This window comes from Paramisgurnus dabryanus, chromosome 17 (genome assembly GCF_030506205.2).
Source record: "Paramisgurnus dabryanus chromosome 17, PD_genome_1.1, whole genome shotgun sequence".
NCBI classification, from domain to species: domain Eukaryota; kingdom Metazoa; phylum Chordata; class Actinopteri; order Cypriniformes; family Cobitidae; genus Paramisgurnus; species Paramisgurnus dabryanus.
In genome coordinates this window covers 32,576,787-32,594,517 of record NC_133353.1, presented here as the reverse complement: position 1 = coordinate 32,594,517, position 17,731 = coordinate 32,576,787, and the positions used below count along the sequence as shown (strand labels likewise).

General features: G+C 40.2%; 1 protein-coding gene across 4 annotated transcripts in view; it reads right to left on the bottom strand.

Annotated features, from left to right (window-relative positions):
- Window positions 1-17,731, bottom strand: part of qkia (QKI, KH domain containing, RNA binding a) — a 91,008-nt gene that overhangs the window by 22,371 nt on the left and 50,906 nt on the right. For all 4 annotated transcript variants that reach the window (XM_065288267.2, XM_065288269.2, XM_065288268.2 and 1 more), the window contains exons 3-4: window positions 15,497-15,613; window positions 4,948-5,091 (exon numbers count right to left, since the gene is read on the bottom strand). In XM_065288267.2, the coding sequence (XP_065144339.1) occupies window positions 4,948-5,091; window positions 15,497-15,613 (261 nt within the window). The remainder of the gene's footprint in view (window positions 1-4,947; window positions 5,092-15,496; window positions 15,614-17,731) is intronic.

Sequence of the window (17,731 nt, the reverse complement as noted above, 5' to 3'; positions counted from 1 at the left end):
AACAACCCAGAGATTGGGGACGGACATTTACAAAACAAGTCTTTGGATTTTTGTCTGCATTTAAAAACACATTAAGTGTCTACAATATGTAATGTTTACAATACTGCACCCCTTCACCCTTTGTACCAAACAGCATCGATAAGAGCTGATGCCTCTACAGTTAGCAATGAGTCACGTCACCAAGCCAGTGCACTGGGCTTTTACAACCTCACGGCTGAGGATGTTCCCATTACCCATGATCCTTCACTTTAAACCCTGCAGCTGGGGCTTGAGCCTGACTGGATGCGACAGATGCACCGAAAACAGGGACACAAGAGCACTCGCAGACGGGTTACACTGACCCCGGGCAACTTGCACGCATTTCAGGAGGCTGTCGTCACAGGTGGTTGCTATCATCGCGATTCCTGTCCTTGGACGCCAATGATCTCGGCCTATGAAACTCGAGGCCCATTGAAGTGATGCGGTATACTACCAATAATGAAAGCAGCTGCACAATAAAATCGAGCTTTCTATAAAAAACAAAGCAAAAAACTAAATTACGTATTTTTTACGACGAAGGAGTGATCATGAAGTGGGTTCGTGTTCTTGCATACACAAGCAGAACCAAGCAAGCAGCCAGAAGGCATTGCACTCTGGTTTGTCACTTGGGTCTGATAAGAGGAGAGTATGCATGTTCAAGAAAATGTGCTTATTGATCAAGATAAGTTGGCCACCTAGAACAGACTCGTTCAGGCAGCACTCCACAACGCACGAGGCCTGCAAGCTGACGGCAAGAATTTGGCTGATGAGGGCGTTACGCCCCACAGACCACGATGCTTGTCTTTTATTATACACCATCTGTCTCTTCTCTATCCTTTCCTCTCAGGCAAAGAACAACCAAGAGGTCTATAACCAGGTGTAGGGTGTGAAATTAACTGCTTTTCAGAATTGGGGAAAAATTAGAAATGCAAAGCATCTATGACAAGTCAGAGAGGCTTGAAACTGCACCAAACTGGGGACTCATTGAGCTCAGCAAACACTACTGAATGTGATGGTTATCAGAATACACTGAATAAAAGACATGCCAGAAGAAGGAGAAAGAGTGGGAGTGTGCACGAGAGAGAACGAAACACTCGAGTAGGGAACAGGGCTCCAGGCTACAGTGCAAATACTGCTAAACCAGTCACTTTGTTACAGGCAAGGACGAGCCCATTCATGGAGAGATGCTGCTAGCGTTGTATGAACACAGCTTTCCATTTCTCTTCTCTTTCACCAACTTCCCCGCCTCCTTTGTGGCCTTTTAAGATATTGGATGCATCATGGAGGACACAGGGAGCAGCTAGTTGGTTCTCTAGACGAATTCTGCCCACAAGCGCAAGCAGAGTTGAAACGAAATGTTATTGGGAAAGAAGATCGTTCTTAGTAAGGAAAGAACAAAGAAAAAGGCCAGACAGCTACGATACGAGCCCACGTTAAGATCCAATATCACCAAGCTCTGGGGGCAAAATGTTACTACATATACGGTGCAATCTAGGAAATGCCTCTTTGATAAAAACAGAAAACTTATGATTCAACATGCTGTACGTGGCTAGGAGGATCCACAATGAAACTACAAGTGGTACCGTGCTGAATTTAAATCTCGGATTCGTTTTTTGTCCAGCGTCGTAATATAAAACCTTTGCTCACTCCTGTCACTGACACTAAAATAACCCAGAAAAATATTTTGACACGCCGTTTTAATTAGCCGAGTTAAAGGGAATGGACACACAGTGGCCTAGATTCTTAATGAGGTGTCATAGGTGTGAAGTTCCATTTCCCATCATTCCCCAGTGCACGAATACCAATCGGGAACTCAAGTGTGCTTTCGTAGAAATGGCTTACAATTCACAAGTGGACATTTATGCTAAATGTCAGGCTCACATTTTCCCAGAAGGCCTTTTACTGAGAATGTAAGGACAAAAGGATTAACACAGACCTCAGATATCAACGCAGCTATTGTCATTCGTTAATCACGAAATGGCTGCTGTCTCTCTCTCCTTCTCCCTCATATATAAACCCTAGGAAAAATGTCACCTTGTAGCACAGCATCTCTCCTGGCAACATCTACACTACAAATGACATCTTTTAAACATCTAAATGCACAACACCTATCATGGGTGTCAGCTCTAGTGGGTTTAGCACCCCTAATGAGAAAACTGATTTGCCAGGTTTTTAACACATCTGAGAGGCTAATTACCTCGTAGGAAGAAAATCGTACCAGTGTTTTTTTCTTTCTTATCAACTCCAAATGAGTGAGTGTATAAACCGTAAATTGAATTAACAGGGATCTGATACGTAGTCTCCCTGGACTACAGACGTCATTGTTTACAGGCGTCTGAGCTTGTCATCGAATCTGTTGGAGATTAGAGGTTTCATGTTGGTACAATTTGTGATACGGTGCTGAATGTTGCAGAAGCTTACTTGGTCTTCGAAATACTGGGCTGGATTTTGAGGATTTCACCAAAAGGTCAACGATGCATAATCTTGCTTTAATTTAAATTAAGTTGAAGAGTATTAATTTGGCGAAAAAACTCTACTAAAACTTCTAAAAAAAATCCACCATAAGACGCAGTAAACAATTGCAAAACTGGGATATACGAGTTGTGTTCAGGTCCAAGTACTCACAAGGAACAAGGTTTCGCACGTCTTTACTCAATTACGTCAATTCTTTTGTGCAGTTAAAGGGTCAAGTACACAAAGTCAAAACGCGGCATTTAGCAGATTCTGCCGACAAACCGGTATTTCTGAATGACGTAAGGCTGGGATAAGGCAGATTCGAAGCGAAGGTATTTGATAAACATATAACACCACATACAGCAAAGCACAGATGACATCATGTTTACTCCAGACAGCGCAAGCTAGCACGAAGGTAAAGCTAATCTTTTACATTATAGCGATGATGCTGGTAGTGACGATTCTCTCAGACCAATCAGTGATTTCAAGTGTTTTTGCGTCACGTTTTGGTATGTCCACTGCACCCAGTGGAAAAGCCTCCAAAAGTAAGCTGACCCAGCCGAAACCGTGGGCTACTATGCAATGGAAAAGCGCCATATGTGATTCGATATATTCTGGTGCCCTTATCAGCATTATCATGACGACATATCCACAGTGATCAGCTTTCTCCAGGTATTACATATACGTATTAAATCCTTACCTCGTTTCCACTCAATACTACCATTATTACCGGCTCGCCTTCAACTTAATTCTCTCCCTTACTATATCTCCCTCACTGGGAGTTGAAAAGTTCACAGGGCCTTTGAGTCGAAACCCTCAATCACCCCCCTCTAACCCCAGCCTCCGTGTATGTGTGCCGTTCATGCACTCTCGCCGACTCCGATGATCATTCAAATGCTGTGTGTAGAACTGATTCTTTGAACAAGGCTGAAAATTTCAATTTGGGCACTGCGAGCGGGAACCGTTCGGCTGTGGCAACTCTTGAGAGCCCGAGTCAGGATTACAGATTCATGCCGTAATGTGCTAGCTGCCTCTCAAGGTAGGCAAAAATCAATATCGCAGATGTTTATAAAGCAGAGAGTCTCTCAGAAGCTTCTGCCCCCTTCTTCCCCCTGCCCTAACCAATCAAATCCTTTTTCACAATGACAAAACGAAGAGAGCCGTAGGGGAACAGACTGTGACCCCGTCTGTTTTATGATGTATTTAATAAGACAATTTCATGCCTCCAAATGAGCCGCCGATATCCTTCATTAAGACTGCACGGGTTGAGAGATGGACGGTTTGTCGTTTAATCCACTTTAGCTTGGCTTGATAAAGGGCATTAGAGTCAATCTTCCACATGCAGAAGCAGCAGGGATATGACATGCTTGAGAAAAATGTTATCTGAATGAAAAACTAACATTAAACACTTATGCCATTACAACTAATCAAAGTGAGAGGATTCGAGTACCGTAAATTAATGCTGAGCAACACACACAAGCTGCAAAATCGTTCAGATCTATGCACCTATAAATGCATAGACAGTACAAAAACAAGCTCCTTAACAGCAAGCATGTATGAGGGATATACACTTTGATCTCAAGGGTACATACGGTCAAATTTAAGAGTTTAGAGAGAGCATGTAGCCATTTACTCATCTTCCACCCCCATACACACGGTTAGAAATGACTCACACATATTCAGTCAGTCGTGTGTTTGTTTTCTTTCTGACTAGTGCTCGTGTATACCCATGAGCATGTGCATGTAAGGTTTAAGGCCTCTCAGCTCAACATTAAAAGAGACTAATCCCTAAACAAGAGACGAAATGTAGGGTTTACTGCACTATTGTGCCCTAAAGATAGCGATGACAACAACAACAAAAAACATACAAAAAAGCAAGCAAGGAAGAAAAAAGCAGAGCCTGAGAGCAGTCAAAAAACTCCAAGGACTTTATGTCCCTCTCTAAAATGAAGCAAGATGCACATGACTGGGTGGAGCGGCTTGTTCTGGCAAGGTTTTAGCGGGTCGAAGACTCTCCACTATGTTGCCTGATAGGGAACAGGCACTTGCAGCTGTCCGCCCATTCTGTTCACGGCAGGCACTGCTGCCCGGAGCCACCGACCCTGACTTCATTGGCTCCAGCCCTTATGGCAACCAACGGAGGCCGGCAGGGAGCGAAGATAGCAAGGAGGAATGGGGCGGAAATATCTGGGAAGGAGGTTGGGGAGCGCCATTTGTTCTCTGCTGGGAGCTTAAGATAAAAATATCAAAATCCAACAGTAGCCAGACTACAGGTCACGGGTGGGATTAAAACTCTGCCCATATGCACAAAGGCACCCTTCTGGGACACACCCAGAAGAGGAAGCAAGAGGCGCCAACAACTGTTGCGTTTAAATCAAAATCTCACGACTTTGCAAAGCACTAGGGCAAAAAAAGTTATACACTATCACAAGCATGGTTAGGATTAGGAAATACAAACGTGCGGCTGTAACTTACTGCAGGCACCAGTAGCTTTTTGACCTCTTCCACGGCTCTTCTCATCTTGATCTCCGCACGTGTCTGTGTGTCCTCGACTGTGATCAGTACATGCAATTCTTCATTTAGATGCTCCCAGTTCGGTTTCCCTCTGTTCTGCTCTTCCTGAGAAAGAAAGAGGAACAGATGTCAGTGGTTGTGATGGGATATTAAACTTTGAGTCAGTGCGAGAGATGGAGTGACACATTTTCTTGCTGTAAATGACAGTCGGGGTTTCAGTATAGCCCTCGCAAAAAGTCAAGCCGGTTTTTTAACAACAGCTATTACGCTACAACACATTAACAAAGTCAAGAGGGAGATATTTACCACAACATTTATAAATAGTCAGCTAGCGGCCGCATGCATTCACCAATGCAATAAGTGTCAAATTCTGGTAACTAGTACTCCTGCTTCTATTTCTAAATGTGGTTAGATGTTTTTTATAAATTAGATTCTAAAAATCAAAACTCAATATTAAGTAAAACAGAAGTCAACTAAAATTAGTGTTAATTTTATGATTTCGTACAAATAATCCTATTAAAAATGCTAAAATATTGGTAAGTTGAATTAAACAAATGCATTAAAATAAAGTAGGGCTGGAACGACGCGTCGACGTAGTCGATTACGTCGATTACGTAATTACGTCGATTTGCCGGAAATGCGTCGCACTGTTTACATTTTGAAATGAAGGCGGCTTCAGCTCCGACCGGGTGATACAAGTGTTATACCAAACAGACAGAACGCGATCAAAAGTGTGGGAATACTTTAAGCAGAGACCAAATAAAACACATACTGTGTAAAACTGAAATGGCATACCACAGCAGCGCAACACCCGTGTATGATCATCTTAAAAGAAGAAAACCTGGGGCTCTCCGACCTCAAAATGACGAGACGTCAGCGTAAGAATTTGAACTAAGTTTTTATACAACAATAGAATCAATGCATATTGTGCTTAATACAGCTGCGTTTACATCTTCGTTTAATACGAGCTGCGAGACGCCTGACAGACGCGACATTGCATCGCTTCTGGGCAGTATGTTGAAACAGTAAATAAAGAGCAGGACATGTTTTTATATTAAGAAGTTATGAAATAATAAGTTACTGTCACATTGAGAACTGATAGGCATGTGCCCGCGTGCACTGAAAGCCAGCTGGCAGTGCGGAGTTCCCAATGAACGTCTTTTTTGCGAATATGTGCGCAGATTTTACAGAAGCTCGTCTTCTAAGGTATTCCTGACATGCGTTTATTTAAAGTAACAGCAGCTTAAACCCTGTTTATAAAATATTAGAAGATCATACTAACTGAACTTGTTTTTACCCGGAACTTAAGAAAAGTTAAATGTTAAAGTTAAATGAGAATGCAGTACTACTAATAGTAATAATATTAACAGTAATAATATAACCATTACATTTTATATAAGGGTTCATGAATCACAATGAACTTATTTTTACTTCAGTCTGAACTAATGCTGAGTTAATGCATGTACTAATCATAAACTAATGTTTAAAATATTAATATATGCCTATTTTATTGTTTAAGGTGAATAATGCCTCTTTTAAAGTGGCACTGCCACTTTATTTTCATGTTGAAAATTTTGGTTTGTGTGTTTGTTTAATTAGGAAAATGCTTAAATAAAATGTTGGCGTTAATGGCAGATGTTACATTTATTATTTGTTGGGGAATTATATGTATAAAAAAATCATTAGACTATTCGATTAATCGAAAAAATAATCGATAGATTAATCGGTTGAAAAAAATAGTCGATAGTTGCAGCTCTAAAATAAAGTGATCTAAAATGTGTTAGGATACCAATAGGTGCTGGTATTAAATTTATTTGAAATGAAAACTAGGGTTGTTCCGATTCGGAAATGCTAATTAGGGCTGTAACGATTTATCGTGCAAATGCGCGTTCTCTCAATGAACGAATTTGACTGAATTACGGTGAAATGCCGCCATACACAAATGCCAGAGGGCGCTCTCGTGCAGAAACTCCAATTGTGCCACAGAAGTAGTAGCATTAAGGACGCTATTCCAGGACATCTAGAAGGATATTTATATCGCCGTTCTTCAGATTGTTTCAGGTATTTTCATGATAATAGAGAATATGTTGAATGATTTTAATTAACGAATATTCCTTTTTAAATGCACGTTGTAAACAACTCCGACTCATAATGATTTTAGATTGATAAAGAATCGATTATAGACAGGTCTTTTTAATGGGACACGCGATTTATCGTTACAGCCCTAACGCTAATAACTAACACTAAAGCTAACGGTGCAAGGGAAACTCATCTCTTGAAAACGCGCTGCCGTATGTCCACTGTTTGTCAGTATAAACTTCAGACTAATAAAACGTCCACGTGTCTCATATGCCTTGCTGCATTTTCGATGGGTTGCACAAGTATTAATAACTTTAAAACGAGAAACTTAATATAGCATTTTCACTTAATTGCGTCTACACTTTTTTGTGCTTTTGTATTTAAAACCTTACATTGTGTACAGTGTGCATGATGCAATTTTCAGCATGCGCCTAATGGAGAATGTAATATGCAGCCCAGGAGGTGTATTGCATGTCCTAACAATCCACGTTCAAACGTGTTAACACTCATGCATGTGAAGTCCGAAAATATTAAAATTCGAAGCAGAATGGGCGAGACAATGAGGTTCTTTGAATGCAATTCTCGTGGTGATCGTTTAAAATGGCCTGCAGTTGGTGTGCATGACCATTTGATTGGCCTGGGTTAACAGTGGTCTCCGAAGAAAGCCATTATGCTCGAGTCGAGCTGTCTGAACGGTCGGAGGTGCTAAACTGAACAAAAATGCGTTACGCTCTTGAGGGTGGGCCATTTTCAAAGCCAACAATTACCAACCACCCAAGCTTTCAGCGCCTCTCAGCAGCCTGACAGTTCATCCTGCTCTGCATAGATGAAGCACTTCTGAACCAGCTGGATGAAAGGTACAAAGAATATTCAACAGAGCCCATTGTGTAAAAAGAAATTAATATCCAACGATTGAAGAGGTGAGAAAAAAGTCTGCATTGAACACTTGCACCATTTTGAACATGTCCAAAAGGATGAATCATCTTTTAAGGATGTTTAAGGAAAATGCTTAAAGGTTTGAGAAAGCTTTCCTTATAATTTTAGTTTCAAATAGATGTTTGATTTACAGGGTGAAATGAGATTTTCTGGGACATGGGCGTATAACTAGGCAAAATTAGGGCTGCACAAAATATTTAAAATTACAGAAATATTGCAATTGTGCACACAATATACATTAAAAATAAAAACAAATAAAAAATAAATCGCTCACTATTGTGATAACGCATCAAAAAGGAAAGTATGGTCAAAGTTATAAGTAAATGCAGATAATATAATATCTGGCAAGCCAAAGTTAGTTGGGATATGCTTGTGCATGTAATTGTGCATGACAGCAGTATTTTTTTTTGTTTTCATTGTTAAAATGTCTGATTTATTTTATGCAATATCAAAACATGGTTGTTAACTTTCACCAGTTGTTGTGATGTTTTCTATTCCCTGAAATAGGAAACAAATGTTGCGTATAATTTTTTTTTAAATCACATATTGAATATTGCATAATATAGCATGCTAAAATCACATAACCCTACATAAAAAGAAAAGATCAGCAAAAAACAAAATTAAAAAACATTTCAGCATTTGCTTGACCCCGAATGCCTCATGTCCCCCATGATGCTCGCAGATGATTTCTTGGTTGAAAACTTTAATTACCAAGCCTGTATCACAAGCAAGCAAAGCATGGTGGATTTTAGCAGAGAGAAGGAAAAGCGTCCACGTAACAGGCCTTGCTAAAACATAAACCAACACCCAGTCGAGTGTCTGATGTCACATCCCACAAGCATGAACACTGTTGCCATGGCAATAATCACACAAATACAAGCATTTACAGGACACTTTACGAATTTAAACGGGCAACTTCCTGTCCAGCGACCAATCAGAAACTCTGTAGTGGTGAATCACATAATCACTTATAGTTCATTAATTTATATTTATGCAGATTCAACCTCCAACAAGAATTATGACTGGAAAAACAAGGAATTTGCTTGCTTTTAAACAGATATTCTCTTTTTATAACGCCATGCCCGATTCTATGTTCATAACAAGAGTCATTTTTTATAAAGATCACTTGCAATGATGTTGTCTGTCTGGTGAGCTTATAATAATCCATACCAACTATTTCTAACCGAAATCTTTAACACCCAGCTTTTAAATTCTCAAGGTGACCGAAAGCAGTAAAGGCTGTGCAAACCATGTAAGGACAGAGACCTTACGCTCCGAGCAAAGCAAAGTCACAGACTGTAAACAAACACATTCACACTCTCATGCCTATTTGGGAGCAAGGTCATGCCATGTCCTTCAAGGCTGGGTGAGGGGTACGGAGCACAAGCAGGGACAACACAAAATCTTTTTGAAGGGGGCAATATTCTGTTTACTGACATGTGAAACCAGCACCAGGCGACACAAATATAATGTGTGAAGTGTGATGTCAAGATCTATAAAGAAGCAAAAATGGCGTGCGAGAGTGAGAACCCCAAAACAGCCTGTCAGCAAATGTGAACCGGTCTGTACACCTTCGGCATCTGAAGCATGAAGCCCGACTACATGGTTGATGGCAGGGGTCTACAAGCAAGTGTCACCACAATGGATAAAACAATCTAAAGGGCTACATCTTTGATATAGTCTGCTCAAAACTTTTGTTTTACTTCATTTTATTTTATTTTACTTTTTAATATGTTTATCATGTTTAAAATGTTAACGTGCACAGAAGAAGCCAAGCTAATATAAAATTGTAATAAATAACTATTAAAACCAAGGCTATTAATAGAATGTGTTTTGGCGGGCAACCTATTGGAGACCACTGGTTTATGGAGTGTGTTTAATTTATAATCGAGGGCCATTTTGCACTGAATAAGCACCACACTAACAGTAACACAACAAGCCAAGATTTGCAAAACAAAAGTTTTACCATTAATCAAATGAGGCTTAATCTCAAAGCTACAGTCTCCAATGCCTGTAGGCCCGCCTGCTTCGACTCCATTGCAGAGGGTGGCTGGCAGTCAGCCTGGAAATAATCCTACCAGCCTATAAATACTGTTCATATCAACCAGAGCAGACTAAACCCAGGCAGCAGTCTTAAACAGCTGTCCTGGGTGGAGTAGTTTACAAGCACCTGTTTCTCAGGAATGGAAAACTGACTAGAAAAAAACTCATACTAACAGAGGCAGGATAAGGTGTTTGAAAACAATTTCGGAGAAGTCTCATGAACAAACATGAGTCAGAATCTATGTATTACATATTTACTGACATGTTAACATTAATATGCATTCTCTTATAGTGACACCAGTACAGGCAACCGAGGACCAAAATGTGTATAGATGTTTGACTGTGGAAAACAAAAAGATCTTTTAAAGATGTTATTCTACTCTTTTCTATAAACTATTTTTTTTTTTCAGTATAGGCATTCAGTGACCAGAGCTCTTGTGAAACAAGTTGGGTTTCACCAACAAAAGGGACATGCACATGTCCATTTTTTTACCAAGAACTTTGAAACAAAGAAGTTTTAAAGGGGTGGTTCAATGGTATTTCAAGCATTCTGACTTATTAACACAGTTACGTGTTACAGAGTATTTCTGTGCCGAATGCATGTCGCCAGGGTTCGTACAAGTTTCGGAAAGTTTTTTTCGATTACAGTTCCAGCTGACATTTCAGGGGTTTTCTATACGCATCACTTCTTTATATGGCCGCTTCCCCCGGAAACCCCGCCCACCCGTCAATCATCGGGAGACGCTAGAACTTACATTCACATCACGCGACAGCTTTGTTTAATTTCAAAACTCAACAATGGCAAGAAAGAAGTGTATTTTTGGATGTAAGGAGAAGAAAGGCAGCCTTATGGAAACAATGGATATAGTTTATTATCCGGGGTAGCAGCGGAGTTTTGCGTGTGTGTTTGATGCACTGGATTTTCCCAACCGGGTTATGAGTTGCATGCGGTAAGTAAGACTTATGCGCGTGCATATTATATTAATGACACGAACATGTAGTGAATTATAAGTTATAAGTGTTGTAGTGTTGCGTGACTCGTACTCGCTCCTCCAGCGGTAGTAACTCCTCGTTCTTAATTTTTCAAACGTTATCGGAAAGATTCGGTAAAGCTAATCTTACTTTTATAAATCTGATTAAACTAAAGACTCTTCGAAGATATAAAGGATGTAATACTACTCTATAGGTACTCCAGATTAACGTCAGAAATGCAGAAACAGCGTGTGTTAAGTGAGCTTTAAAGCTTTGTTATTTTTCCATATGTATCCTGGACCACAAAACCATATGGGTCATTTCGAGACATCATCTGAAAGCTGAATATAGAAGCTTACCATTAAGGTATGGTTTGTCAGGATGTGTTAATGTTTGGTAGAGATATAACTATTTGAAAAAAGAGAAAATCACTGTCTACAATCTTAGCAACTTGTTCCAAGGTCACATATAAGAGCTCTTCTGAAAATCCCCTTGAGTTCGACATGTCAAAAGCAAGTGTGGTTTGACAGACCAAGAAACCATCACATTGGGTGTACAGATCAGACATCAATGCATGAGTTGCTAACTAAGAAATTCAGATAAATGCAAACACCCAAATGCCTGATGTTTAAAAGAAGCAACCAAACCCGTGACAAAGACCACAAGGGTCCTAAATAAACCTTGACCTGAAACTTACCCTGCGCTCGAAATCACATACTGTGACAGTATGTACTGAATTAGATGAAGGACATTCTCATCGACCGTTATATCAGTGCATACAATATAGTACGAGTATGAGTTGTGTGCATAGACTGTAAAAAAAGATGGACGACGCCTGTTCACTCTCTTCCATTGATGAAAAGTGAAGCCGCAAGTGTCCCGATATGGCGCTGACATCTTGGGTCTTGAGTCTGCGCACTAGCGATTTCGGGGCCAGTCATGCGCACTAGTGGGCAGGAAGGGAAGCCGCGAAGTCAAAACCCCGCCCTCGCTCTCGTAGAATGCGCATATCACAAGATATCACAGCTGTCAATCATGACGTGACACCACCGTTTTTATATAATTAAATAACTAACTAAACACAAACCTATTTTAAAAACAAACATTTGAATTTACATCAGCGTGATAAAAACTACAGTAAATGACAGAAACCAGCTTCGGAAAAAAGATAATTGAAGTGTAATTAATTTTTTTAGTTGGTCCCAAGTCCCATTGAATAACATGGGGAGGCGGGGTTTATGACCTATACTGGGACCAGTCACTGGGGGGCGATCGAGACGTTTTGGCTTCACTTTTCAGGGCTTGTGCGGCACGCTTGGTTGTGTGAATGAAATTTGGATGATGACAACATGCACAATTTACCACAAGGAACAACTGTTTTCCATATGTATTTACATTTGAATAGAGCCACCTCACCACTTTCCGGACATGACGAAAACATCAAGGGATAGAAGTGTCAATCAAATGCAAACTTTAAAATCTTGTTAAATGTAGCAGATTTTTTTGGGCACAGCGCCAGTTAAGGCACTCTAAATGCTAAACATTCAAGTACATTTTATAGTATATCAAGTACAATATTCCATAATAAACGTTAGGGCTGCAGCTAACGATTATTTTAATAATCAATTAATCTATCGATTATTATTTTCGATTAATCGGATAATAAAAAGCATTCATTTCCAACCCTCCATTCAAAAACAGAACTAAAATCTTCAGAAAGTCCGCAAACATGTTGTTTCTTGAACATCCCTGAGCTGTTGAAGTAATAATAAAATAAAATAAAAATGGACTAACACAAAAAACATACACGTGTATGCTTTATATCTGCCATATATAGACTTTTTAAAAATGAAGTGCACCTGAGCTGCCAGAACAAAAAAAAAAAAAAAAAAAAAAAATACAAATCCGAAGCAAAAAAATGGGGTACTGCCAATGGGGAAAGAAAAATAATCTTAACGATATATCTCAAACAGAAACAAGATTATTTTTATTACCCCATTGGCTGATAATTTTGCTTGTTTTTTAGCAAACAATCACTTAATTTTGAAGAGGGTTTTTTTTCCTGAAAACAATAAAATTCCCATGCCATTTTTCTTGTTTAGTAAATGTATCATAATCTGCATTGCAAACTTGTGTGACAGCTGTCATTAGAAGCACTAGTGCAGTGCCCATGGATAATTATTTTTGTGTGTTTTTAGTAATTGTTTAGTAATTGGTTTGGTGTGTACGAGTGCTCACACATAGAATGCTATGGAAAGTAAGTAAATTTTAACGTCTTTTAGTTCTAAACCGCATAAAAGCGCTAATTTTAGAAAAAACTTTTACGGGCTTTAAGACCATGGGGAATCCCTGGCAGCGGTGGACTTGTGCTTGAATGACATATTCGGAAACAATAGAGAACACAGTGCGCGAGAGAGACCGCATGTGTTCGCTCCGCGTTATACTCAACTATTTTGTGTTGCGCGACACAATGAAACAATTATGAAATTCGTTGCCAACCCTTTCACTAAACGATTTTTATTGATCCGTTGTTGAAGCCCTAATAAACATACGAAACAAGTTTAAAGAAAAAAAGAAATTAAACTCACTTTTGGCAAGAACAAAGAGTCCCAGCTAGAAAACAATATAGCTATGGAAAGCCAATTGTGTGGCTCTGAAGAGGTTGTGTGATGTTGTGGTGAGGGTGGCCGTCTGTTACATTTGATCTGCGCTGTGGTTTCTGAGAGCCCTCATTTGAACAGTGTTTGATCAGAGGAAGAGGCTACACAGTGGGACAGGTTATTATCCAGAGTTTGTCTGTCCTGTCCTCTCCCATTACATCTGACTGAGCTCGGCATCGGTTCGCGCACACACACAGCAAGCGCGAGGACGCAGCGTCTCTGGAGGATGTGCGATTCGGTGTGCATGCAGCTCTTGAGAGGGTAAACGGGGTTAAACCACCGTTGGGGAGCTGCTAAATAAAATGTCTGTCTGATTTAAGGCTAACGAAGGGTTTTCTCCCGAGACGGGTCTTCTAGTGATCCATGATGTTACCTTTGAGAGCGAAGACTATATAACGCTGTACCGGGCGATAACAATATAAGCTACGCAATCACTCTGAACTACCTTGTGCCATCCTCACAAATGAGCTAAACAAACCTTGTTGTGATTCAATAGACTCCTACTTCAGCTTTTCTCTGAATAAAGGTCACTTTTCCCATTGCCTCAATTTTTCTGTCTCCATTGCTCTGGGTCCCCAGAGGCTTCAGCAAACTAAATTATTGAGCACACAAAAACAGCTCTGCTAATGGACGCTAAATAAACAACCACCTCAGTTCAGGCCTGTCTTGCTATAGAACCGTCTAACTTCGCTAACAGTCTTGGTTTATTTGTGTATGTCTCTCCTGAGACAAACAGGATGACACTGACAGGAAAACAGCTCATCCATGTTTATTCTGTTTTTAATAAACCAAGTAACCGGTCTAAATGACTAATACCTCTGCTGGGCGATACACAAACTGAAAAGGTTTAAAATTTGCTGAGTTCAAATCACAGGCCAGATTAGCAGGAGGTTAAAAGGTCTGCGTGGGTTGTTAAAAAAATTCGAAAAAAAATCTGCATGGTTACGAATTACACAATGCGTTAATTCTTTCAATTTTGCAGCTTGCTGTACGGGGTAGTTACACGTGCAAATGTCGCCTCGACCCTTGAGTTAGGCTCCCCTGGAGCTGACAGGGCAGTAATGTAATGTCCCTGAGCTACATACCCGTCACCTGGAGCTAAAATTTCCCATCATTCAGGGTTTAGTTGCTCCTTAGCTGGTCGCCCAGCAGGTCTCTTCTCAGAGTATAAAAGATATCAGTCCTTTTCTTTCTCCTGGTGTGTCTACCATGTGCTTTTATAGGCTGTGACACCTACACCACTATGGGCAGGACTGAAATAGACGTGGGCCTAAGCCATAGCCCTGCCAGCCAAAACTAGGGGTGTAAGAAAATACGGATACAAGGGAGTACCATGATATTTTGTTTGGCATGTTGTACCGATTCTCAAAAATGCAATATCAATATTTTTTTAAATATAAAACAAGATTTATTGCAGTTGTTTTATTTGCAGTCCAAACCCAATCCCACCCACTAAATAGCATTCTTCTCAACTCTGCACATAAGCAGTGATAGGAAGTTCTAACATAGGGGCGCACAGCAAAATGTTTTGCTAAGGTTTGTAATGGTGGTGTGTTCAATGACAGCTTTACGAAAATTATATCCTATTATATGCATAAAAGAGGAAATAGCCCAATATATCGCCTCATTTACAACACAGCAATAAAAAAAAAAAAACATATTGCATAGCAACAACTGTATTGTGATATGTATCGTACCACGAGACTCATGCCAATACACAAGCACTAGCAAAAACACTGCGCATTCGTTTAAAAGTAAAAAAAAGACACTTGATGTAGCAAAAGTAGACTGGCTTATTAAGGGTAACCCGGAAGTCTCACCTTCTTTCTGTCTCTCATGGAGCTTCGGCCTCTCACCATGATCTTGCAGCCCGTTTCGGCTTCCAGCTGCTTTGCTGTAAGTCCACGAGGTCCAAGAATCCTCCCCACAAAATTATACTGAAAAGAGAAAAAAGAAAGAGACAGATATTAGATTTAGAAGCTTGAAAGTTGAGCTCTTTCCCTAAAATAAACTCATACGTAATTTTCCCCTAATGTCATTCCAAACACAAATGTTGATCTTTTAAATGTGATGAGATCATAAGCCACATCTGTGTCCTTTTAGCTTTTGGGAAAAGAACAAACAATTGAAGATTCTGCTATAAAGAAAAAAATCAGACAGGTTTGGAATGGTATTAGGGTGAGTATACTATGATTTTTTTCATTTTAGGCAAACTATTCTGTTAAGTAGCGCCAAAAAGTTCTGTCTCAGTAGCCATTACACACACACACACACACACACACACAAAAAATAATTGCAGGTACATTTGGTGTCAAGACAGGAAATGTGAACTGCCATCTCGTTTGAGGTGTGGATTGCATGTAACAAATGCTGAGTTTTCTAAAAGTTTCTGCCCTTTGCAGTACTTGCAAAACATTAGGTTCTCCTCAAGAATGCACCATGGGAACGTTTTCTGCTATTACGGATTAAAATGGTATTTATTTCCAGAGTAATTCTGTGCTTGCGCCTCACCACCATGCACATTCGCACACATGCTCCAATATACAGCTGCACAATATTTAGTTTTTGCACCGACATCGTGCTGTGCGTCTCTGCAATAGTTACATCGCAGGACATTCATAACATTTCTAAACGAAAACTATTCCGAATGCCTTTTCCAGTATTACACTATGTAAGAACGGGGGGAAAAATTCTCTGTAAGCTATACAAGAAATTCAAAGCAGAAATTTAATCTGGTGAAGTCATCCAGTATTCCTCTTATCGCAAACCACATAGCAGAAATGGGTACGCAGATAAGTACGCACGCACGGCAGTAAGTACGCACGCACGCACGCCGGTAAGTACGCACGCACGCACGCACGCCGGTAAGTACGCACGCACGCACCCACGCCGGTAAGTACGCACGCACGCACCCACGCCGGTAAGTACGCACGCACGCACGCACCCACCCACGCCGGTAAGTACGCACGCACGCACGCTGGTAAGTACGTATGGCATTTAATCAGACCCAAGCGTCGCGAGGGCACATCTACGCTCAGTGCGCACAAATGCAGTCAAGCTTGGATGAGCGTTTGCTCGACTCTTTCTATGCTCTCACAGCTGCACTACACGCGCTCGCTTTTTTTCACATCAGGCAAGCATTTTTCAGTTTGCACGCATTAATTTTTAGACACAAATGTGAGTGAAATGCTCGAGCCTTGATGAGTGTCAACACTGTTATTCTACCTTAAAATAATCATTATTATCAGCTATAAAAAGAAACTTTTACAGAAAATATTTTGTTATGGTCTAACATCTTGATCCATGACAACAACCAAATTTATACAATAATTGAAAATATCAGCATTTGAAAAAATGAGAATATTTTTTGACTTTAGACATTTCATGCACACACACACAGACACATGACAAATTACTCTGTGGCATCAATAAAAGAAGGAAGAGCGATGTTGTAAGCCACATAAATCTTAAAGAACTTGGCGTGGAATGATTTTGGGAACAAAAGGCACAAACATAAATTAAATTAGCTGCACTATATGACTCCTTGGAGCTTTGACCTCATGTGTAATTGTGTATTTCAAGAGTTCAAAAAACACAAAAGATCCCCCCTCCCGTTCTAATCATTCAATTAGTTCCAGTGTAGCTTTCTGACCAGTACACGTCAACCTTATTTTGAAACACTTGCTCTAATGCAATCCAAAAAAACCTCAAGTGAACAAGCAGCTAATAACTCTTCCTTCTCCAGCAGCAGGTTATGAGCCAATCAAAAACACGAGATCTCCAAAACACTGGCAAGCTCATGTTTGCCAAACAGAATGCTAAGCAGCACTGCAAAGCCTCTTTTTGTGCATTTCCATCTCTTCATTTTTTTATTTCCTTTATAATTCTTTTTCGGTTATCGCACTCGGAGGCATTGAAGGAGGAAAGCCGGCTGAATTTAATGTAAATAAGAAATAAAACAACGGGGGAGAATTAAGGGGGGTCTTATCGTGGCTCTCGTCCCTGGACTCTGTGCTTTGGGGCTTTGCCTGAGAGCGCGCATTATTAGCCTCAGT